The sequence below is a fragment of the Centrocercus urophasianus genome, unplaced genomic scaffold (genome assembly GCF_019232065.1).
Source record: "Centrocercus urophasianus isolate 14NV4802_14NV808 unplaced genomic scaffold, USGS_Curo_1.0 seq_16, whole genome shotgun sequence".
Taxonomy (NCBI): Eukaryota; Metazoa; Chordata; class Aves; order Galliformes; family Phasianidae; genus Centrocercus; species Centrocercus urophasianus.
The window spans coordinates 31,854,193-31,879,562 of record NW_024884711.1 but is presented as its reverse complement, the minus strand read 5'-3'; the positions used below and the strand labels follow the sequence as shown (position 1 = coordinate 31,879,562).

Genomic DNA, 25,370 nt, shown 5'->3' with positions numbered 1-25,370 from the left:
GTTATACTTATGAAATATACCAGAGAGTACGGCTACACAGTTGTTATACCAAATCAGAATAGGTAGAATGCTTACCTGTATCCTGGGCTCACTGCAAAACTCCAGAGGAGGGATCTCCAGAAGAGATCCTCCCCCCCCGGCAGTCAGCTCTTAAATGGGCCTTAGGAGAGGTGCAGCCAGGCTCCACCCTTCCGGCAGCACAGGAGAATTGCCTTCACCTGTGCTCCCATGGCTGACTCAGCGCTCGCCTCAGGTGATCAATCAGAGGTTCAGGCCGTGATCCAGCAGTTCCCATACAGGAATTCATGCAAGCAGATGTATCAGATAGGAAAAAACAGAAACACATACGTGTTCAGAAGTGAAGGCAACCAGTCTGGGAATAGCTGCCATTCCTTTTTCTTTAACTTCTGGGAACATCTTGAAACGTGCAATCAACATAGCATACATGTTAGATATGGCACCACCTGGAGTCCACAGTAATACACTGTTACTTTTTCTATGCAGTGTAATATCATTGCAGTATAAACGATAAGTTTTGCTATGGTTTTCCTAACTCTCCTGTTAACATATCTGTCCCGTGTCAGAAACGTGCATTCTTTCTCCTGATGTTCCACAGAGCTGGATTGTACAATAACAGGTCTACTACACACAGGGAACAATTTATGCATAAAACACTAGTGGGAAAAAATGATTGAGGTTTCCTTTTATCTTCTTTTTTTGTCACCATTTTTCCTTTAGTCCCTAGTTTTATCTATGTGCCACCTATACATTACAGCCAGTCCATGCCAAGCACATCAACAAGGCAACTTTGTGAGCGGCTTCTGAGTGTGACCTGACCTGTCCTCTCCCTCCTGAAGCAGGGTGATGCTTCACACCCTGGCAGTGAAAAAGGAAACCTACACTGTGTACCAAGAGACACTGCCTTCTGAATAACTGGAGTAGGAGAGGGAGGAGAAAGGAAAAAAGGGTCATTCTAATAAATACTTTTCTTCTTATCTGTTTTCCAGTGGGAGTGAGGGGAAAAGGTTACCTCTCCCTTGCACTACTGTTAAAATCACCGATGTACACTGCTTTTAAACACCCATGTAAGCATCAAATGACAGGTCTACAGTATTTCATTCCTGTATTTCAATTATCAATGCACAGATTATAAACATGCTCTTTATTTTATGGTTCCAAGACTGTTACTGAGTCTCTGCGTCTACAGCCAAACTGTATCTGGCTGCACATTAACACTGCATGAGCACTATGGGAATATAATGCAGGCAGAGGCCTAAGGCAGAGTCCAAGTACTTTCACATTACACACACCACCACACACATAAACATACATGTACACATAAAACCCAACAGCTTTATCCTGCATATATAGTATACGCATATACACACACATACAGATGATTGTGTATTTATATTTATGCACATATATTTATAAAACAAAAAGGTGTACACTGATCATGGTTTTAGGTTTTTAAATGAACAGGTCCAATTGCTTCCTAACTTTCATCCACCTAAGGATGGAGGAGCACAAGCAAGCACTGCCAGGGAATGGCTCAGCTCATCCCAAAGGTAGCTGGGCTATGGCAGCTGGGATGACATGCACCATGCACACACACATCCACTCCCTCCACTGAAGAAATGGGAATTGCTGTATCAAGCCCAGGGTGTTGCCCTTCTCTTCTACCCAAGGTCCCTGGCTCTAGGCTCTTCCTGTCCTCAGCCCCAGTGTGACAGCTGGTGACCCTGTCAAAGGGGAATGGCACTGGGGGCACAGGACTCAGAGCAGGTTGGGGGCTGCTTCCTCCTCTCCTTACAGTACCTTGGGAGGTACGAGCATGCTTCTGTACCTCCTTCAGCAAATGAGGTAACATGACATGGAGAGAAGTTAAGGGAAAATATTCAGGTTCACATCCCTAAAATATGCAAACATCATGCAGCAGCTACTGTTGATGATTTAGATGAACTAACGTGTCCAGGTGGAAGAAATTTGGCCTATCTTGTCCAAAGTCAGTGGGCTCAGCATCAAAAGAATCAAGACTGAAATGTTAAGTTGCTTCAATGCTGGATTTTCCTAGTATTTTTTATCTACTCTTTTAACCCTAAAAACTTATGAACAATAAGCCTGCATTCTGTCTTTAATTTTGCAGCTCTGTTTACACTCACCATTAATGGCAGACAACAAAACACACCAATAAAATCTGAAGACCCTTGTCAGGCCTCTGTGTTCTGCGTATGCAGTACACAGGAACAAGATGTAAGCTCATCTCTTCTTCCACCTCTGCAGAAAGGACCAACCCCAAACTCCTGCAGCAGCTCCTACGTGGGCAGCTGGATGCCCGCAGTCAGCTGCTGATGAGCCCTGCTGGAACTTTTGCACTTGGATTCCCAACAGCCCAGGCTGTTATCCACAAGGTCTTTCTTCTGCTTGGTATTTAGTCCAAATGCTCTTTTCCCCTCCATTAGGTCTCTGAGCTTTCTTTCCAGAAGAGCTCCTACCCCAACTATCAGTCTGTTCTCTTTTGACTCACCAAGACGCTGTGCCCAATGTAAATTCTTCTGATCTTTTGCAATTTGGGGAGATAGATGGGCTAAAATATTTAGGTTCAGTGACAAAAGATGTGAAGCAAAAGACTAGGTGGAATGAATAAAATGAAAGCCTTAAGAATGCAGTGTCTCGGTGTCAATGACTTCTCCACAGGCACCACAGGCATTTTTGCCTTACTGATGTGCCCAGATGGAAGCAGGTCTGAGCCTCCAGACACTCAGATGAAGGAGCCCTCTGAGGTCCCTGCTGAGCATCATGGCCAGCTCATACATGGAAAGCTAACTGCTTACTGTGCTGTTGGTGGGACCCTAACTAACCACTGAATTTACTTCACGGGATGTCCTATTTTTACCTCCTTGCTCCAATTCCCCCTTTGGTGATGGGCAACATTTCTTCTCGCTGTTTTAATACAACGCTCTTTCTGTTTCATGTACTCTACAAAAAGTGGGGGCAAGGCCAATGTCTCTTCTGATTATGTTTCCCATGTGCCATTACAGCTGCTCATAATGCAGTGCAATTTGCTCAAACAGACCCTCTTAATCACATCCCTGAAATTCAAAAACATGCAATGCTTTATCTCAGAGAGAGGCCACTAGTGGTTATTAGCAAGCGTCCTCGTGAACATGCATATTTAATTATGTTTACTCTTTAACTACAGGGGATGTCACATAGCATAGTCCAAAAAGCAAGCTTGAAATATCATGTACCAGGTGAAAATATCCCATCGCCACAGCCCCCCGGCCAGCCAACCATCTCTCTCATTTTCCGTAGCGTGACATATTCCAAAAGAACAAACACTGGAGCAATTTCATAGGTGAACCTGAAACGCAGTAATGCTCACATTTAATGCTTTCATCTTCAACTCTAACACATCTTTTTCCAATACTGCACTACATGATAGCCTCAATATACTCTATCTCATATTGAATAGAGTCCTGTTTACAATACTTTTGATAACCCCCCTCCTGACTTGATGTCAGATATTTGAAATATCTGACATCAAGTCAGATGACAGATGTCAGATAGCTCTGGAGACTCCATTTCCACCCACTTCAGTGAAACTGCTCATACCCACCTCCTCCAGGCTCGAGGCTCTGCCCTGAATTCAAGAGCTGCTGGCCCAAATCTTGATGCACACACATCAACAGCCCCGTTCATGACGACAAGACAGTGCATGGAGCTAAACACGTGCACAAAAATGCTTCCGAGCCTCAAAGTGCAAAAAATTACCAAAAATGTTCTAAATTCTGCACCTCTTTCTTATAGGAAGCAATGCTTCTAACTGCTTGGTGTATGAGATGTACCTAATTCCTATAGTTAAATGCAACTGTTCTCTTAGCAAAGCTTTCATTTTACATACTTATGCATGCAAAATACTAAAATAATTTTTCTGTACAATTCTGGGGAGGTTAGCAAAGGAAAGCTCTGACATCATATCTCTATGATCAAATTTCAGTGCCTATAGAATGTTATGGAAAATCGTCATGCTGCTAAATGTCAAAATCATTTTAAAAGCAGACAATTGTTTTTCCAGCAACCTTAACATAAAAATTTTCTTTCTTTCATTCAGCTACAGCAGCTAATACTGTACAATACAGCCATAAAATTATATTAAATATCACAAAAAATTTCTTCTACTCACATATTAGTGTTTGCTGCTGATGTCAGCCAATCTGCTGCCAACCCAACCATGTCCAATCCAGTTGAAAGTTGATTAAAATATCTAGGATGCCCTGCATAAATGGAAAACGTTACCGGGAGTCAGATGACTGGAACTGTTCAGCCCTGAGCAGCACGGTTACCTCGGGGTTTCTATACCGAAGGAAGTCCTTTCAAGGCACGAAACAAAGCAAACAGCAATAAATGTATGTATTGGAAAAGGCAGGATTTTTCTTCTTTCTCATTCCAAGTAAAATCAGAGTAATTTCACTGATGCAGACTAATAAATGCCAGCATTCCCCATTATCCTCTCAACGTGCCTTGGAGATGAACACGACGCTGCCTCGCACAAACAGCGGCTCGCTCCTGCTCGCGTGTCACATGCTGTCACCGAATGGTTTGTGCCTGGCTGGCTCTGAAAGGCGCGCACGAGCCACCATCGGCGGGGCTTGCCAGGACATATAACATCAGTGATGAATAGCTAACCATTATAATAAACGGGGCAAAACGAGAAAATGGAACACTTTGGTGACTGCTTTGCTCACAACTCAGCGGCAGATGATCGCATGGAGATGGCGGGGACGGTGGCGGTGCTCGTCAGCTCTTCTCTGCCAGCCTGCAATTACACGCAGGCTGCCTGCAATTGTGGTTTTAAACAAAACCAGCACCGCTGCCACATCGGGATGCAGTACAGGAATATCCTCAATTGGCTGCAAGTTCATTTATGTTGTTAATCTATTTGGCTCCTGGTATTTTTCCAAAATCCCCCTGGCGATTTTTCTTAAAAACGTGCCCAGAAAGATTAAAACAAGAACAGAAACCATCACAGCTCAGTTTTTCCTACACACACTCTGCAAAGCTCTGTTAAATGGCACAATTACCGATACAATTACGGACGGGTGACAATTATCTGAATGCTGTCCGATGGGAGGAAGAGCCTTCAAAGCACCTGTCCTGCCCCACGGACAACATGCTGCTATGGCCGTCACAGAAAACAAAAGATGGAGCAGGATGATTGAGGGAAGGCAGAACCAGAGCTGAGGGAGAACTTATCTCTGCTTGCCAGCAGTCCCTTATCAGGCACGGACATGAGATCACAGCAGCACGGGGACTGCCCCCTCCCCACAGCACACAACGATACAGCCAGGCTGTGGGACAGAGCAGTGTGGGGTGGGGGGCATGGAATCTCGTCTCCTTCCCCTGAGACACCCCTGGTGCTGCCTCCAGCCATGCTGTGCCCCAGCAGAGTACAGCTGGCACTGCACCCCACAAGCACTACCCTGGATGCATGCTCACATGGGGTGGGTGGCTCCCTACGTGCCCTACTGCTGCCACCAGAGCTACACATGGCCACAGCACCAGGGCTCTGTACTTCCCCTGTGATGGCTGTTCAGTTGGTTTTGAGATTTCAGTATTCACAGCTTGGGCTCAGCATCACAGCCAGGCTCCTCACTGGCTCCCACATTCCGCTCCTAAAGAATTAGGGTGTGAAAGAGGAAGCCCTGGAAGACTCCCAAAGACCAGGAAAACTCTCTCTTTGGAGCTAAACCCAAACCAAAAAGCTGAGGAACAACAGAATTCACATTTGCAGCCCCGGTGTCTCAGCAATGCTCTGGCAGTACCCAGCCCCAGATGACAGCTCTGTGTCACTGCTTATTTCTCTAGCCTCCTGCTTGGGTATCTGCGAACCACACGGGTGGAATGTGGAGCCACATCCCAGAACTCTGACTGTAGGAGCATCACCTCCCAGCAGCGATATCTCCGGAGCACAAGTTGCTGCTTGCATACTGCTTTTCTGCAGGGCACACTCAGCACAGCGGCAAACCCACCCCCTAGGCTGACCCCAATCCCACTGCTGGGCTTTTTTCCATCTAAGTGACACTCTGATGCGTGAGCAAGCTGCGGAAAATTGCGGCTTTGCTTACAAGCCATGCTCCAGGCAACAACAAACAGCCTGTGAGGGGCTCAGAGTGCACGTCTGCCTGTGCAGCCATCACCGAACAAAGGGGTGACAATGGGGAGAGCCCCTCAGAGCCCCCCCAACACCTGCCTCTCGAAACAGACAGCAAAGCTATGTATTTGTTAGAAATTCTTCCTCCAAGGGCACGGTGTGCATTCCACTCCAGAGAAAGGGGCTGGGTGTAAACCCCGCACATTTCAGCCCCACAAGGGTCACTCCTCCAACCAGGGGAACGCTGTTTGCATTACAACAGCAGCAAAGAAATGCAAGGGAGCAGCCTCCCATCTGTATGCCAGGGAATAGTTAACATTATTCTGAAGACAATTCAAAGAAGAATGACTATCACACCGCAGGTTAACGAAAATCGCTGTAAGAATTCTGCGCTTTGGTTCCAGGGACCCTCAACGAGTGGGGAAGGCACTGCCCATGCCCTGCACAGACCCACTGGGAACACTAACCTCTGCCACTGCTCTGTGGGTAGCACCAATCTCACCATTCATCGCAGTGTTTTACCAACATTCAGACAGCACTGGACCGTCCACCACTGACACACGGCTGGGCACGGCCATCACTAACCCACAGCATCACAAAGAGCCCCGATCGCCGCTGGGATCAGGCTGCTCCTACAAGCCGACCAAAACGCACGCAGTCTCCCTACAGCCCCCATTCACTCATCAGCCTTTGTCTCTCCCAGCAATCGGTGCACGCTTATTTTTAAGCAATTTCTCAGCAATTCAAATTCTCCCCAAGAGCTCTGTGCACTCCGCTTTATCTCCCAGTCTCAGCACTAATCGCCGCTGCGCTTTCTGTCTGTGTTTAAGGTGGCCCCGGAGCATGGCCGGGCAATGGGACACAGCTTCCCAGTGGAAATAAAAAAAAGGGCAATTCAAGCAATTTAAGCTTTGTTTCTATTCTTAACCCTAAAGTAATAATAATAATAAAAAAAATTCTGCAGAGAGCTTAGACACATTTCTAATTTTAAGTCCTTACACAAGTGAAGGGACAGAGGTGGCAAACAGCCACCCGGAGCCCCGTGGACTCCAATCCACGTTTGCTGGACTGGGGCTGCTCCTTGGGAAGGTCCCTGCACTGCTGCCCTAGTCCAGGGGAATTAAGACACAGGCCTGGCCCCCACCAGGCAAAACAGAGAGGAGGAAAAAAGGGGGAAATCAGAGGATTCGTTTTAAATGAGAAGGGGTGAGCGATGCTGCACCGACAGCCCCAGGGCTGGAAACAGTCCCTGCTCTGTCAGAAACTGCCTGGAAATAGCAGAGCTCCAGGGTTGCTCCGATTTGTAACGCTGCGGGACACAACGAGATACCACTTCCATCAGTGCAGCCGTACCTGTCTTAATGGCATACTTGAGTGTAGTCCTGCAGTTCAGGAGGATTTCTTCCAAGGTCTGCGGCTGCTCCGCCAGCTCCCAGTTGTACTCCTGCAGCAGCTCGTTGGGGTAGTGGAAATCGATCACTTTTGTTGATCTGTCGAAACTTTTCACCACGTACTGCAGCAGAATGTCCACCACATCCTGCAGGAAGGACAGCGTCGCTGCCTCCCCGTCGCACGCTGGCAGCAGGTCTGGGGGTGAAGGGGGAAAGTTAACACTGCTGCGGGACTGCACGGATCCCAAGCTGCTCCTTTTGTGTCTGGGAGATCTTTTTGTTGTGTTCAGCATAAAGAAATTTTACTTTGATTTGTTAAGGAATGTGAACCGTGTTTCAAGGGATGTGCCAAGGGATGCGGTCAGGTTTTCGTTTCCCCATCTAAAAATAGCGGGTTTTGCACCCAGGATATTTCAGATCAATTTCTGAGACAGCAAGAGATGGCAGGTGAATGGGGAAAAAAAGGAAAAACGAATTTCGGGAAAAAATGGGAAGTTGGTAAACAGGAAGATAGCGGCCGCACGCAACCCCCGCCCCGCCATCAGTGCGCGATGGAGCCCTGTCCCCGCAGCCCACAGCTGGCTGGCAGCACGGTGCTGCGCTCCGGGCAGTGCCGCGGCCGCGCCGTCCCGCAGCAGCACGAGGCGGGAGGCTTTGCTGAAGGGCAAAGTCACCGTGAGCTCAAGTAGGGTTCCTCCTCCCCGCAACCCACCCCCACCACCACCCCCACAGGGTCCGCAGCGGGAAGGTCGCTCATCCTCACAGCGAGAGACCCTCAGGCTCCAGAGCGCCGCGTGTTCATTTTTATTGCGTTCGGGAACCCTCTCGTTCTGTACTTCCAGCGGCTGCGCAGCGGTGCGGGGCTCGGTGCCCTGCGGAGCCGCCGTGTCCGAGGCCGCCGCGGAGCGCCGTTACCTGTTGAGTGCAGGAACGCGTAGTTGACGTCGGCTCTCCGGCAGCCGCAGGGCTTCTTGTCGCAGGTGCAGGTGGGGCAGGATGGCCGTGGCTCCGCCGCCCTCGGGGTCGCCCTGGCGCCGGGATCCGCGGGCTTCTCGGCGTCTCCGTAGAGTAGCGCTTGACAACGACAAGGGGACGCGCGCTCAGCGCCGCGGCCCCCGGCCCCCCTCCCCGGCCCGAGGCTGAGCCCCGGCGCCCCGCAGCCCAGCCCTTACCGCACAGCTTGTTGCCGATGCCTCCGGTGAACTTCTGTGCCACCTGGCACCAGGCTCTGGCTGCAAGACATAACGGAGCGGGGGTCCGCGGGTCGGGCGGGTGTCTCGCCCTTCCTCGGGACCCCCCTGGCCGCCCCGGTCCCGCAGCTCCGGGACCGACGTCGGGCGCCGCGGTTCCGTCGGGTCGGCTCGGGCCGGGCCCGGCCGCTCTGCGCCGCCCTACCTGTGCCGGGGCTCTCGGCGGCCGCGGAGCCCTCCTCGGTCCCGAAGGGCCAGAAACCGGAGCCGGGGCTCGCCATGAAGGAGCCGAAACGGACGAAGAGCTGAGAGCTGCAGCCCGGGCAGCCCCGAGCGGGTGTGCGCGAGGGCGAGAGCGCGGCCGTGTGAGAGCGCGCGGCTGCGCCGGGTGGCGGCGAGCGGAGGGGGCGGGAGCGCCCCGGGCACGCGTGGGTGGGGGCGGCTCCGTGGGCGCCCCAGGACGCTCCCTGCAGGAGCGGCGGCCGTCCTCGCCGGGCCGGGCCGGGCCGTTCCTACGGCTCGGGGGGAGGCGCTTCGGCGGCGGCGGCGGGATACCTCCGGGCGGGCACCGACGGGACGGGATGAACGGAGAGCACCGGCACAGCGCTGGGTGGAGCGGAGGGCGTTCTCTCGCACCGCAGCTACGGTTGTGCAGCCCCGAGAGGAGGGCAGGGACACCTGTCCCCAGAGCGGCGGGAAGGCTTCCCCTCTGCCAACGACCCGCGAAGCGCTGAGAAATCCCCGTCTTCCCTCGCCCTTTCCCGGGGCACCCCCCGCGGCTGCAAGCGGGCGACTGGGGCGGGGCAGCCCTTCGCTTCTCTCCCGTCGCCGCCCTAGGAATGAACACCCCGCTGCTCCTCTCGAGCCGCCGCTCCGCCGCCCAGCCCCTCGGACCGCGCCGTGCGCTGCTCTCGCACACCCGGGTCGCACCCGCGCCCCGCGAGCTGAGCCCCAGGGCTCAGCCTTGGCTGCGCCTCTCGGCGGGGACGGCGCGGCGGTCCCGCTGCCCTGTTCTGTCGGTGCTGAGGCCCGGGCAGCCGCGTCCCTGCCTCGCGCATTGTTATTAACGGTACCGTTTGAATAGTATTCGAGAAAGCAACTTTAACGCAGATTTTAAAATTTAAATGATTTATCGCAAATTTTACATCGCAGCACGTTGTAACCCGGTGCTGTGGCACTGCTGCCGGTGAGAGGTCCGGAGGTGATGGCGGCCCACCCCTCACTGAGGGCTGTGTGTGCGGGGGGACAAAGCCCCAACCTGTGCTATTGTAGCCTCTATGGAGCGCGGCAGGGGCACGGCCAGGCCTTCCCGCTAGCTTCCCAAAATCTGCCTCCCCTTGTAGTTACAGCTGGCAACATGCAATTATGAACCCTGAAAGGAATAACGGCAATTATCTGCATAATAAGGCAAAATATGGGCCTGTGAATAAGGAATCAGGGGAAATTTTGAACACGGTGGCTATCGCCTTTATTTCCATTTAATTTCTAGTGGAACTGATTAAGAATGATCATTACATTTAGGCAGCAATCAACCGGAGAGCATCTTTCTGTTCCTTTCTTGGCACCCCAGAGATTAAGGTTCCTAAAAATCTAATGCAAAGCAGAACAAAGCAAACATGATCCAAATGCTCTGTTAGTGACGGGGTGAGAGCTGGGTCCTTCCATCCTCCGACATCTCCAATGCTACATGCAGTGCTAACCTTTATTGCTGGCCACTGGCTTACAGGAAAGTCAGTAGTGAAATAAACTGCTACAGAACGCGATCAATTAATCATTTGTTTTCATTAGAGGGACATATACCACATAGAGCTTATCCCAAAATTTAGGAACTGTAAACCTAAAATAAATAGAAATTCCCCTGTGATGTCCTTGTCATTTATTTCTTCCTGTAAAACAATTTACTAGAAACAATAACTAAGGTTTTCTGGAGGTGCCTATGGGATTTTGGAGGCTTAATGAGGAAATGATAAACTAAATGGTTTATTTTAATTGGGTAAGAGTGATTAAATGCAGAGAGAAAAACAACATGCACCGAGGAAGGTAGCCTACATTTAGGCTGCTTAATGCTTAATAATTTTAAGATGCAGTAGTGGTATCTGAAGGAAACCTGATTCCTTATTTTTCTAAAGGTATATGCCAGCAGTGATGGTGTCCCTTTGCATCGGTGTTGGGCTGTAAACTACAGTAATTCGTACTGACATGAACACACATGTTGTAAACCTGAAATGTCAGAGATTTAAAAAAAAAAAAAAAAAAGAAAAAAAAGGAAGCATGTGGTATAAAATGATAAAAAAGATGATGCTAATAACAGCAAACGGCAGCGGGGCTAGAACTGCTGGATAAGGCGCCGGCGCTGCGAGGTCTTCCGCAGCAGCCTCCGGTAGTCATAGGGATTATCTTCTGCTTTGCTTTCTTCCAGGGAGCTCTCCGCAACCCTTGACCTAGGGATTAAGTGCAGAAGTGTTTCAGGGATTGAAATGAAAACGTTTACCTTGGCAAACACTCCTAATCGGTCGCTTAACTTCCACCCTCAAGACAAAAACAGAAAGAAAACCCAACCGTGCTAGGCCTCATCCACCCGTGCTGCAGGAAGCAGCGCCTCAGAACAAATGCAGCTGAGATGAACGCAGAACGTGTTCTTCTGCAATGGGGTCACAACAAAGGGCACAAGGCCACCGAGAACATGTTGTGCTATTTCTCATCCATATAAATCCGACCTTGCATTATTTCACAGCTTTCTAGCCGAAGAGTGAAAGATTTGGAGTAATTAACAGCCCTGGCAAAGCATCATTTAACAAGTGAAGTGATTCCCTCACATGATGTTTAATCCCGCACCTTCACAGTGCCATTCTACAATGGACGTAAACATTGCCTGTAAAGTGCCAAAAAGTAAAACAAGCAACAAACACAGAAAGCTCTACCAACATTTTTGTTATTATTTTGGATATGTTTTTAAATCCAGCAGTCATCCTGGCGTTTTCTTTACATTTTTACTTGGATGCTTTGCAGGTTTCTCTTATATATATGAAGATACAAACGGAGCCATAAATAAAATAAACGTGGATGTTTTTGTATGCGCAATCTGTGCCTGAGCATTGCTAAGAATATGAATTTTCTGTGCCCAGCAGAGGTCCCCCTCTATGAAGTCTGTGTGGGAAGAGCCACCCTGCAGAGCTCCTCTCCCGACTACCCGCTCCAGCGGTGCTGCCACAGCCATGAACACAAACAGTGCTGTGGGACAGCAGGAGGAGGCACTCAAGCAGGGGCCTTATCTGTGGAAAGCAGGTGAAAAATTCGGCATATGTCCAGCTTTTTGGAAGCTGAAATGAGCCAGGTTCTGCTTTAGCTGGATCTGATTTTCGATCAAAGATTTACAGCAGGAGTCTATCTCATCTGTAGCTTTGGAAGCCAAAACAGGTGGGCAGGCTGGAGATAAACCATGCTATCATTTGTGCCTCCAAATGAAGATGGAAAATTTTCTGCTATCCATATTCCAAGCGAATTTAGCAAGATTCAACAAATAAAAAAAAATAGTTTGTCTAATTTGTTGTGGTTTTGTTTTGTTTTTTTAATGAACACGCACATAACATATTTTTTCTCTGCAAGGATATGCAACGTTTATTTGTCCTACTATGCTTTTCTGTAAGTTACCTCTCAGTAGTTCTTAAAGTTGAAGTTCTGCGCTCGACGGGATGTCTCTTCCTTTTTGTGGTAGAGCTGCTGTCCTTTGAGGTGGAACCAGTAGATGAAATTTCATGGTAGTAGATATCTAAATCTAGCACCTTGCCCAGACTGTCAATAAATAAGTAATCTAAGTCAACAATTCCACTTTTGAACAGTATATTGAACATTCAAAAGTAATACAACCAGGTATCATTTCTGTGTTGAGAATGTAAAGAATATATGTGAACATAAGAAATGATTCTCTGGAATGTAACTGCTGTATGATGCAGATGCTGACAATTTTGCAATGCCTAGGTACTTTCAGATGTTCATAAAGCAAACGTGTAACTAAAAAGGTCTGAGTTTACTACTGCATTCAGTAGGGACGCATGTTTATGTTACAATTCATCTGATATATTTTAGGCATCTCTCTTAGGGAGATATGAATAATTTTCCTAAAGATACCTATTTTTTTTTTCCATCTTACTATATGAAGAGAGTCTAAAGCAAACAGTTCAGATACTGGTGCCAATAATGCAGATGTCTGTATGTTTTTAGAATGTTAAAACAGAATGTAATATGTACAAAAAAAACCCACCACAATCCAAATATCCAGTTTAGAAAGGTTAGGGAAAAAATCTATCCTAAAAGTAACCTGAAGAAGAACCTTCAGAATTCTGTTCTCACAGTGGTAGAAATAACTTTGATTTCAATTGCTATGTTCAAATAATGTAGAGTCACCACACGAAAGAAGATGCTGTCATGGAACTGCTTAACCAAATTTAAGATAAGTGAAGCCAAACTGAGGCAAGATGGGAAAATTATTATTACTGTATTATTATTATTATTATTACTATTGTTCGCTAAACGTAATATAACTGTATTATTTTCAAGGTACAAACAGCACCAGAAGAGCTGTAACTTAGAACTGACATGGATGTTAAGTGAGTCCTTTAAGCAGTTGCATAATGAAGTGCAATTTAAAAAGTGGTTGAATGAAGCTATATGCACATATTAAGGGCATATATGTAATATAACTTCATTTAGGATATATTTTTTTGATATAGTGCTTGTATTCTGCAGCCTCAGCCAAGGATAGCACTGAAAGCCCATTCACACACTGCTCAAGTACCTTTCCTCTCTGAACAGGCTTCCATAGAATTACAGTGTCCCTAGGGAGCAACAGAAAAGCTGATGTATATGAACACAAATAATAGGGTGCTAGGATGTAAGGCAGAAGCTGTGAACCAGAGCCTAAAGCACATGTAAGAATCTGAAATACAGAAAGGCAGGGTGTATGTATTGTTTCCTTTATTTCTACAGAGATCTATCAAAACAGGTTAGTTACACGGTGAAGAAGAGATTTCTGGTTGAAATTTCAATGGCTACACTGCTTTACCTGTTATTATTATCTCACAGTTGTATTAATATCTTACTGTTTCCATTTTTTATTATTATTGCCAAACCACTGTATATTTTTAGGAGAAAATTTTAACAGTCTTTGTATTTTGGCTAACAAAAGAGAAGTGGTTGCTCATTTGCTTTGACTGGAATTTTAAGCACCTTCAATTATTTTCTGTGTCAGAACTATCTTTGCTGTGGACCTTATCTTAACTTATTATTGTGCTTGTGTTGCCATGGTAAAGGGCCATGCTGCAGTAAAACCAAACAACTGAATTCCATAATGGATTTTTGTCGCTGGAAATTGCATATTTAACTTTGTGTATGATGCCCTTCTTCTGAATCACCAAATTACCGTGCATTTTTAATGCTTTATTTCCCTAGTTGAAGTGCAGCTAAGAACTATGTCTAGACTACTAAAAAGACAATAGTGAAATAATAGAAAAAATTACCTTTCTTTTCTTGGTTTCCGTTTTTCATCTTGTATTGATTTCTAAAACAAACCACAGAGTAATTAAAGAAACACTAAGAAGAAAGTTTATGCAAAGATGCAATTCATCAGTATGCTTGGTGGGGGAAGCGTTGTGTATTTTTTGTTAAAAGAAAGTACACAGAACTTATTTGTGGAGTAACAGAGCAAGTGCACCAGCAAAACCTCAGCATCTTTGTGACTAAACATGTCACTGAGAATGTGTTAGCACTGGTACTCCCAAAAATCAGTTACCATGCTTCGGGAAAAAAAAAAATAACAACAACCAACAAAACAGTGGAAATTGAGTAGAATTTATGAATTGTACAATGCTTAGCCACTGAGAATCGGGGATCCTGATGGACACCTCAGTATGCAGGCAAATGCACAAGACAACAAGACATATAATTTCAAAATGATAGACTGATTTATAAAACAAAACAATAAAAGTCCCAAGTAAACTGTGACTTGCATGACCAATGGCTACCATCAGGTTTCACTTAATCTTGATATGCAAGATGAGTCAGAATGGAACTTGTCTCACATCTGTAGTGTGATGTGAAAGAAATACCTGCTTTTGTAGGAGGGGCCATAAGGCAAAGGAAATTAAAAAAAAACAACATGTTCTCATACTGTGCTTTAACTTTCAGGTAATCTGGGCATGATAATCATTACCCTGTAAGAGCAGTTGGTCATGGAGATTTTTTGGTAAGGCAGAAAAGCCATGAAAGATGGGAAAGCTGACTGCCTTCTGGTATCTCAAATCAGAGCTCAGTGTCTTGTCCAGAGTCCAAGAGCAGAAGAAGAGGTATGTTCACTTCCTAAGCTTCAGTACAAATTGATAGCGAATCTTTACCTCACCAGTAAATTTTAAAGTTCTAAAGGAAAGACAGACTTCCCTTTTTTACAGTTTCTTGAAAAACACAATTAATTGAAAGCAATATTAGCTAATATGTTGGAAAATTGCTGCTAAAAACTTGTTGAAAAAGTCTCCAACATCACTGCAGTTTTTGTTTGCACTGATGCGATGCCATTTTTCTGATACGGAGTTGGCTGCATAACAGATTTGTTTTCAGAAAATAAAATGTTCCTGCCTGTATTGCATCAGCTTTCTAAATAGGCATTTGCTTTAGAATTATACTGAATTATACTTCTCAGACATTTTACAATACAGAATACAGTGTCATGTCTTTCATTTCAGCCCTTTATCTTACCAATCTTGTTTTCACAAAACACATCTTAGTCTTACATACCAGTTTATTTTTAAGAATATCATTTCATTTTAGAATGCAATTGTTCCAAAGCTGTGTTATTTACAAGCCCCCATAATAAACCATAGCCGTATTTGTCTTTTTTGGCATGCCAGACACAAGTCTCCCTGCAGGCCCCTGTGACACCTTCTGTTGAAAGGAGAAGCAATTGCTACGGTTATTTTATTAGCTGGGCTCTCACCGGCTGCTAAAATAGGTCAGTAACATACAGGCACCTCGAGCAAATGAGTTTAATTGCTTTTCTGTTGGAAATGCTTTCTGAGCTGCTTTCACGCTTTCTCTCTTTTCGCTTACTTTCTTGCTTCCCCCCCATATATCAAGGGCACCAAAGTCAAGAATGGAAAGCAGACCTTGGTATCTGAACTTGGACCGAGGGCTATATATAGAGACCCTCAAATCCATTAGTCTCCTGAGCTGTTTGTATTTGCCAATTCCTTCATAATCACAATCTGACACATTTGTAAAGGAAGTTACAGTGTGCATACTAATACAGCCTATTTTAATATTTGCTCTCTCTGCAAGATCAAGCACTAATTTATACGCTCAAAATAGCTCTCCGAATGAACCTGCTTTTCCTCATGACTTATAACAAATCTACAGAGAGCAGGCACTTATTTTAGGTATTGAAAGTGCAAATGCTGCTTATGCATATTATAAATGTAGATACGTTCAGGTACAAAAGTAAATATTGGCCCAATTTAGGGCTCCAAGCAGAGTAACTGCACCTTACTAATTTCAAACCTGGTTTGAGATTTGATGTTTTTGCAGGGCACAGCTCTCATGCTGCATCAGAAATGAACACAAGAACTAGGCAATTAAAAAGTATTTTTAGGTGGGAATTATCTGGCAGTTTAAGCCCACAATAGCTTGCTAAACTCACATGTATTAAAGTGTAGTAGGTGGAGTCTTCAGGGTTATTTAATGTCTTGGGCTTCCGCGGCCTCCTTGGGGGTCTTTTCAGGGGGCGAGTGTCTTCTACTTTGGCTGTCACTGTGAAAAAACAGAAAATAGCAAAGCTTATTTCTTCATAGAATAGGAGGCTTCTATAAAGAGAGGAGGATTTCACCAGAGAGTAAAAAAACCATCCATTTAGCCACCTCTACTGCTTGCAGTCACTCAAGAATGCAACTGTTTGGAGCAATTCTGCAATCAGACTGGAAAGGAGAATGAATTTACTCATTTGAGCTCTGATGACCCACAAGGACACATGCCATGTAGTGAATGCCACTCTGGAGCATGCCAGCACTCTGCCTGGCATAGATTTCTCCTTAGTAGGGCTGTTGCTGCTCACTGAGAGAGAGGCTCTGAGGGGCAGCGTCTGTTGGAATGCCACCAGCTCATGACAGGGAGCTGTGCAGGGTTGTGATATTAATCACTGAGGTGCCAAACAGGAGAAACAGCATTAAATCTCTCCCTGATTCAAAGGCCGGACCTCTATGCTATCATGGTGCAGGTTTTCCCCAAGGTCTCCTGCTGAGGCTGTTCTGTGTGAAGTCAAAAAACGTACCACTGGGCAGTGTGACAATGCACATTGCACCCACTGCAATCTAATCTGCATTCTCTAGTTTACTCAACTCATGGACTCTGCTTTTGCAGAAATCTACAGAAATGGAAAGAATGTTTTCATTCTAAAGGAAATGAAACCAAGAATTTACACAAAACGGAAACTGCTGTCCACTAGTTGTCTCCCAGCTCCAGGCTGGATGCTGACTCATGGGCTGCACGAGTCCCTGAAAGAAGCCATCTCTGCATATATAATTGAAGATAGTGAGGGTGGAATAAATAGCTACCTGTCAATGAGCTAATGAAATGCATTCTGCTCATCTACTGTTTCATATGAAGCAACTCTGACTCCATAACCCAGATGTGCTAATTACACATCATCGCATCTCAGAAGGAAGAACATATTTTGTTCTCTAATGGCCACCAGAAACTCTTACACTGTTAAAATGAAACCTCTCCCCTGTACGTCAGACATCTTTTTAATTAAGGAGAAAGCACAATCATTTCAAATGAGAAATGGTCAGTAATGCATCATTGTTGACTCCTGCAAAATTAGCCATGTAAGTTTTTTGTTAGGTATGATAAATAAAGGCTTGTAAAGGTCATGGATATACAGAGGAGCCAGAGTGAATAATGTTCATTTAAATTGTAGTGGGATAATGATTACATTCATTGTCTTAGTTTCTTATCTGAAATGCAGACGGCTTCTCACATAATGAATGAAACAAGTACTTTTTAACATTTTGCAATGTAAGAGAACAATGGTGTTTTTCTAAGTCAAGGTACAGATAATTCCTATGAAACAATGAGATTCAGGTGCAATAAATTCATTTCACTAACCTGTATGAAATATAAATTACATTCTTTTATTTGAAATGGTATGGCAGGCCTGACTGTGCTCCACATGGGCTGTTGTTACTCTGCTACATTTCACGTGGGCCTCCTGGAGTTACCTGAGTTTCCCTTTGGGGACAGTAGAAGAAAACCTTCCCTATTGTATTTTTAAAACCAACAGGAGCCTAACTGGAAACAATACCTTAAAAAAAAGCAACACCGTAACAAAACCCACAAAACCAAATTAAAAAAAAAAAAAAAAAAAAAAAGCAAAAGCCACAACCCAAAACAAAAAGAAAAGCCCAATCCCTTAAAATTCTACATAACTCAAAAGAAACAACAAACTGCTTGTGTGTAGGACAAAAACTACATCAAAGATCCTGACTGCATGAAAATCTGAAAAAAGAACATGGAATCAAACTGTGGGCTCTAAGAAAATCTTGAGATTCCAATAATACTTATTTTTTTTTAATTTTCCCTTAAGAATTCATAAAATGTATGCTGCTACATCATTGAATTCATCATTGTCAAGCATATTAGAGCATTCTCTTATTCTATATTACAATTATTCCGACTGAAATTAGTTGTATGTTTCTCATATATTTGTTCTGCAAAAACATATTCCAAAAATCATTTTGACAATGGGGGTTTAGTAAAAAATAGCTTTTTATCTTGGCCTGCACACTGTGCATATCTATGAGCTATTCTGAAGAACTGAGGGGACAGAAGCATTATCCTGAGGCAGCCAGTCTTCTCAGCTCGGACATCAACCATTCCTTTATAAAATTACACAGAGAACAGAAAATGTCATTCTGAGTTTTGCCTTCAAATTACACAGTGGGTAAAAGAAGCTTGATGGATTTAGCTTACTTTGTTTCACCATAAAGTAAACTTGTGATTTGCATCAGTGCTTAGATTTGTGTGCTTGTTGCTACTGAAACACAGCTGATGTGGTAGTAGTTAGTTGTGGTATTGGACAATTCCCTGCACAGAGTAAGGTTTGCTTTTTGCTGCTACAAATTTGTAGCAGCAAATCTGCTTTCCAGAAATCATTTACTCAGTCAAGTTAAAGGTGGAAGGCAAATTAAATATCTAGGCTTGATAAATGGTCAGTTTGATGTGCTTGTTTTCCAGATGGTCTATACCTTTCTGCAGCAAGCAATGGAGCAGAACAGAGTAAAATCATTCACTTATTAACAGGCAAAATATGTTGCTTCGTTACATAGAAAAGCTTTCTTTCAGAGCACTACAGTAAAATATCTTATTGCCTTTTCTGTTTAAAACTTCAAATATCTGCAGGAAGATCTGGTCCTGTGTTTTTGATCTGAAAGGGAAAACCGATGCTTCTACCTAATGAACATTTAAACATGCATGCCACAAAAATGATAAAAGTCCATTCAAAGAATTATACAATTATTAACGTTGGAAAAGACCATTATTATCACCTAGTCCAACCATCACCACCATGCCCACTAACCGTATCCCTCAGTGCCACGTCCACATGTTTCTTGAACACCTTCAGGGATGGTGACTCCACAACCTTTCTGGGCAGCCAATGCCCAACCACTCTTTCAAAGAAGAAAATTTTCCTAAATTTCCACAGGGCAGTTAGCCTGTGCTCTGTGGTTGCACAGACACAAACAGTGCTGCTGCACTGCCACGTGCCTTAGTGCAATGCACAGGAGAAATTAGAAACAAAGACATTTGAACATTCACTGACATTATTTTTTAGGATTTTACCAACAGGAAGATGGGTCAAACAAATTTGAAAGCTGAAAGATTTCCTTCAAACTACAGAAAATTTGGAAAGCAGTGTCTATTTGAAACATTCAAGAATGGGAAAGAAATGCTTGAATAAAGATGAGTCAGTATCACTCGTCCTTTAGGCTGAACCTTCTGCACATCCTGACATACAGTGATAACCTTGGAAGACAACAATCTAGAGGAATCTACATCTATGGATGCTAATGCAAATTATCATCTGTCTTACAACGGAGCACATACTGAGTACTGAAGAAATAGAGAGGCTACAGCTACGATAAACATCTGAGCAATGAAAGGTCTTTATTTATTAGGTCACCTGGAGAAACAGTTAAACCTGTCTGCATGTCACTGAAGTGACATGGTACTTGTTTCATTCAGTACTGCTCCACATCTTATGCAGATGGGAAGGATAAAGCCAGCCCCAGAATAAAGCAGGAAGAAAAAACAGGCAGAAGATCCAGTAATTGTCTGGGTTTTGCTGAGGAGACTGGAAGTAACCAGAAAAATGCAGGTACAGTAACCAGAACTACAGAATATGATAATAATAAATTAGCAGCTATTGACCTTCCTCTTCCCTGCAAAGGCTGCCCAGGAAATCTGTGTAAGTAGTGCTCAGCAGCAGGGGGGTTCCGGGTGAAGACCCCACCTGTGTCACAGCTTTGTGGAGCTGAACGGGTTCTTGGCTGTTCTGAAGTGCCTTGTACCATGAGGATTTCAGTCTAAATACAGAAAATTCTCTTCCAGAGATTTTGTACTTGCAATGTCATTTAATACTTACAAGGATGGGCATTCTTATTCATCTGGTGGAAAAAAAGACAATTGTTTCCATTATGATCAAGTTCCCTTCCTTCAGTTTTTGACCTCAAAAACTACACTGTGGCCTACTACATTTGTGCATCTGTTCTAACCTCAAATGACCCCAAGGCTCACTAGGAGTCCAAAGGGGCAGCCATTTTGGGATGCAAATGGGATGCAGCCATTTTGTTTAGCTGAATGTATTTAGTAAGCAGATGCAACTGAGTCGGTGATTTGAGCTACAGGGAATATTGCTTATTCTAGGAACCTTGTACAGTGTGCCTTATGCATTTTTATAAATACAAATAAATTCACTTATGAACAACTTAACCTTGTAGATTTAATATTCATTAAAACTTTTGGCTTGAATGTTCTTTAAACTGCAGGATTTACATTTTCATTAAAATAAACAGCTTTGAAAATCTGAACACTTGTCACAGTTTGCCATCCAGCTTTCCCACAGTTCCTCCCCTTCTGTGGATAGCAATATAATAGGATATTTTATCACAGTAAATTCTCAGATGGATAAAGGCCACCTATCCACTGATGAAGGCAGACAAGCACTGCTATCTGTCATAAAGCCATAAAATACACATCTCATGTTACAGTTATAAAATGATGTAAGAAACTAATGAAGCTGAAGAAGGTGTATAAATAAGTGCAAACCACCAGAGTAATAAGATATAGACGTGATCTGAAGAACAGCTGAAGCTCAACAAACACTGCTGTAGGGCAGGAAAACAAAAATGGCCCAAGAGGGAAACCCGAAGTAAAAACTGTAAATGTGTATAAATCATACTGAAACACAGTGCAGGGAAGAAAACAAGAAAGCTCCTCCCTATTTAAAATACAGTGCATCACTCACGTCTTCCTGCCTCACTTTAGCATGGCAGTCTGCAGCACAACATCTCAAGTCTTTATTTTACACAGTTGCCTAACTCATGGCTTACAATGTTTAAGGGCAAGGTAGGAGTTCAGTCGCAGCTTCGTAGTCGAATAGCACCCACTATTTCATTCTAAAAGCATCTACCTTTGAAAAGGTCAAAGAAAACACTGTCCAAAGATAGACTACCAGTACCATTGCTGAAATTTTTTGCAAAAGACAATTAGACATTATTAACAAGCATTTAGTTTTTGCACCTGTAAATTAAAGAGAAAGTTAAAATAGGGGCCTAGTGTCAAATCCAAATTTTCTTAAATACCATGCCTAGTGCACAAAAGAATGAAGTGTTGTCATATCATATATTTATTGGAAGAAAAAAAAAATGAAGAAAATAAATTCTTTTGTTAACATCACATAGCATCATTTTGTAAAAAATTAAATTTCTTTCTTTTCATCAAAATGAGGCCAAAGTCCTGGTTTCTTATGCAACTCAACACTATTTTCATGGTTGACTTACAAAGTGTTAGGACTTGGTTCAAAGAAATGTATGACACTCGTTATGTCTGTGTTGAAAAGGATACAAGCAGCACTTTCACACACTTCATCATTGGGAAAACGCTGTATTATGACACTGCAGGGGTATAGAATAGTGACATATTCCAAGATAAAGTGAAGGTAAGTGGCTGACTGGTAAACACTTTAAGTGGGATTGCATTCACAGGTGATAAACTCTGGTATCCTTTTGTCTCCTGTGGAGCTAATTTATAGCAATGCTTAGGGAGGACTTTGTACTACTCTGCTGCTGATACAGTTTTATCCTATTCACTTGTTGAATTCATGAGACCTTTAGCTGTCAAACAGCTGCCCTTGTCTTGGTTGTATTTTGGGAACCCACTGCCCATACTAACTGGAACATAAGTAACTTTGGAATATGTTTTCACAAGTACTATACTCTTAACTACAGAAGTTAAAAGGATGCTAATTACTAATAAGAATTTACTTCTAATTTTAAAGTCCTTCCCATCAACATTAGGAGGAATTAGAATTTTTGATAGACTCAATTGCACTTCTGGGTAGCTTAAAATTTTACTCAGCAAAAACGTGCCCAACTTTGGTAAAACATTTGACATAATACCTAATATAGTCTTGTATTTTACCCACTGCATACAATACTGAGCAACAACGAGTAAAAAAGAGCCAATGTGGAATTTTTACCAAATAAATGTATCTCTAGAGATGCTATGACCAGGTCTTACAAAGATTCATTCACCAATTTTAACAAGCACTGAAACAAAATACCAAGAAAAAGGTAAACGTGTAAATCTCTACCAGGCTTGGATATTTCTCTGGAAAATGCCCTTGAGAACATGAATAGGAGTTGTTTCTTTACAGTCCTGCTGACAAAAGAAAAATTCTTCCTAACTGTTAGGTTCAACATTACCTGACTGACAAACATGAGAAGAATGTTGGTTGTTAGTTTGCTTATCTTTGGACATCATCACAGGTCTCAGCTGATGTGACAATATCATTTCATTTAATTTTTGCTGCAATGCTAAGTAGTCTTCAGATAATTTTGATATCTGAAAGATATAACACAGAATTTCTCATTGTTATATAGATATATATGTTCCAAGATAACAAAAGATAAAATGGTGGACTGGAGAATGAATTTAAAACATACTGCTCCAGCTGCTACAGTGCAGGTCTCTACCACACTCAATCTCTCAGTCCTCTCCTTAAAAAACAACTCAGCAAAGAAAAGTGTAGAAAATCCCACACTGTCGCCCAGTCCTGCTGCTATTTGATACTGGTTCATTCAGGTGAGCAGGGGCTGCTTTGGTGACAATGGGATGCAAAACAGTTTCTGGCATTGACAAACAACTTGCATTTATGTTTACAGAGACATTAAGGCCTTGCCTGGTCAATGTATACTTCAAAGAAAGTCAGAGCTTCTGCATTTGGGTTAATACTGACATAATTTTTTTCCCCAGTTTTTTAACTTCATTTTCCCCTTCTTTCTGAAAAAGGGTGTTTCTCTTACAGCCCCAAATATGCATTTCTATGCAACGCTCATTAAAAAAACATCAGTCTCAGCTGAGAGAATGACGACCTGGTTCTACTGAAGCCAGTAAAATGACTCTGCCATTCTGTCATTGCTCAGCTTGTTACATATATTTCATTTATAAGCTTCTTACCTGCCGTGAAAAGGCTGCCAAATCACAAGTCTCTTTTTCAGATCCTCCCTTCTGTGTCTTAGAGCCCTCAGCCTCTGTCACAGTGCTCTCCTTACTTTTTTTTGTTTGGGGATCTTTATTTTGAATGTGTACTGCTTCTGTTGACTCCTTTGCAGTGTTCTCTTGACTTTTGCAAGGTAATTTCCCTTCTTTTCTGAGTTGTCCTCTCCTTCTGTAACCCCGGTAATTGCTCTGAATAACCACTGCTGCTTTCTCTTTGTCCTCTAAACTTCGTTGTTCTGCTTCAGTTTGCTTCTGTGAACCTCTTACAGACTCTTTTCTTACAATTCCTTTACATCCTCTAGGTATCATTTCTTGTTTTGGATCGTTTCTTTCCATATCCTTGTTGGTCTCAGGCTGGACCACAGCAGATTCTTGATTTTGCCCACCTGCGCTGAGTGTGTCTTGGTTAGCTTGCTCCTGCTGGGGACCAGGTTCAGCTGTGATTTTGACAGATGCTTTGCTGGATGATTCCTTCGAGGATGCCTGTTCTTCACCTTCATCAGAATGCTCTACTGCAGGCCTCTGCTTCACAGAAGCTCTCTCTTCTTTAGTAGATATTACCTTTTGCTCCTGTACTTTTCCTATGTCACCATTCCCAGTGTGCTCATTATCATCAACACCTTCTCCTTGAGTCTCCTCATTCTCTGCTTCTTCCAGTGTAACATCTTCAGCTGGCTGCAGCTGTGCTTCAAGATATTCCACAACAGATAATTCTTCCTCTGCTATTTTTTTGCGTTCTTCCTTTATTTTTTTACGGGCTCTGTAGCCCCTGTAATTGCTTTGAACAACGATAGCTGCTGCTTCTTCTGTTTTAGGAAGGGCACTCTTCACTCTAGCTGTACGTTCCTCATTTTCTTGAAGTTCTTTGTCCTTTTCCTTTTCACTAGAGGATGCTGCATTCTCAGTTTCTTTCTTTCTAAGAGATTCTCTAAATGGAATAGAGTTTGGGGGAAAATTACAGTTGAAGGAGATGAAAGATAATGACAGCTTTGCAATTCCCTTTTGTGAACTACCATCGTGTAGCAAATGGCAATTTGATAGATTGTAACATGGTGAAAATTCAGTGCATATAGCTAGAATTAGGGCCACAGTGTTCCTGCTCATTGTCTCCTGAGAAAGACTGTGGACTCCTTTACAGCTGTTCTCTACCTCTCCGGACCACTCTACAGTTGCTGAAATGCTGTCACTGAAAGCAAGGCTGTGATGGCAAGTGCTCCACTTCAGACTGGGACTACCACCATGTTGCAGGGATGTTTACAATGTGATTCACCTCCCCTTACTTTCTTTTGTCTGATCTGAGCAAGTCATCTAGGTTTCTGCTCGCCATCTCCTATGTTTATCAGACACTGACTTAAGACGAGAGCAGTTCCTGGCAGATGCCTACTTCTTGCTCTTCTCTGAGCATTTTCTTGCAATGAGCCCATTCCAAAAAGAGATTCATTTACAGGTTGTATTAACATTATAGTATCTCCTGGGCTTGAAAATACAAGAAAATTGCCTATGGACATTAAAAGAACTCAAAGTGAATATACATTACTATATATATCTCTAGAATAATTTGTTTCAGTACATCACATGCAGTTACTGAAAAGGGACACAGTGACATAAGAGACAGAAAATGTTACTACCTCCTCTTTTTGAAGCTCTTCCTCTCCTTATATCCCCTGTAGTGAGATTGAATTGTTGTTGCTGCTTTGTTCCTTTCCTCAGTTAGTTCTTTTCTCTTCTTCCTGAGTAAGTATCCTCTGGCAACTGATAGTAAATCGTAATATAAACAATCTTAGGCAACAAACAATGGATACCCCCAAAATTTCA

General features: G+C 43.7%; 2 protein-coding genes across 2 annotated transcripts in view; both read right to left on the bottom strand.

Moving 5' to 3' along the window:
• The window catches only part of GAD2 (glutamate decarboxylase 2), a 31,742-nt gene extending 22,726 nt beyond the window's left edge, over positions 1-9,016 (bottom strand). Inside the window, exons 1-7 of the mRNA XM_042817143.1 lie at positions 8,941-9,016; positions 8,718-8,777; positions 8,461-8,619; positions 7,508-7,741; positions 4,187-4,277; positions 3,252-3,364; positions 349-464 (exon numbers count right to left, since the gene is read on the bottom strand). Coding sequence (XP_042673077.1) covers positions 349-464; positions 3,252-3,364; positions 4,187-4,277; positions 7,508-7,741; positions 8,461-8,619; positions 8,718-8,777; positions 8,941-9,016 — 849 coding nt within the window. The remainder of the gene's footprint in view (positions 1-348; positions 465-3,251; positions 3,365-4,186; positions 4,278-7,507; positions 7,742-8,460; positions 8,620-8,717; positions 8,778-8,940) is intronic.
• Positions 9,017-11,061: 2,045 nt separating this feature from the next.
• The window catches only part of LOC122159639 (myosin-IIIa-like), a 57,805-nt gene continuing 43,496 nt past the window's right edge, over positions 11,062-25,370 (bottom strand). Inside the window, exons 20-25 of the mRNA XM_042817426.1 lie at positions 23,514-24,483; positions 22,760-22,898; positions 16,420-16,529; positions 14,252-14,292; positions 12,387-12,527; positions 11,062-11,176 (exon numbers count right to left, since the gene is read on the bottom strand). Of these exons, the coding sequence (XP_042673360.1) occupies positions 11,062-11,176; positions 12,387-12,527; positions 14,252-14,292; positions 16,420-16,529; positions 22,760-22,898; positions 23,514-24,483 (1,516 nt within the window). The remainder of the gene's footprint in view (positions 11,177-12,386; positions 12,528-14,251; positions 14,293-16,419; positions 16,530-22,759; positions 22,899-23,513; positions 24,484-25,370) is intronic.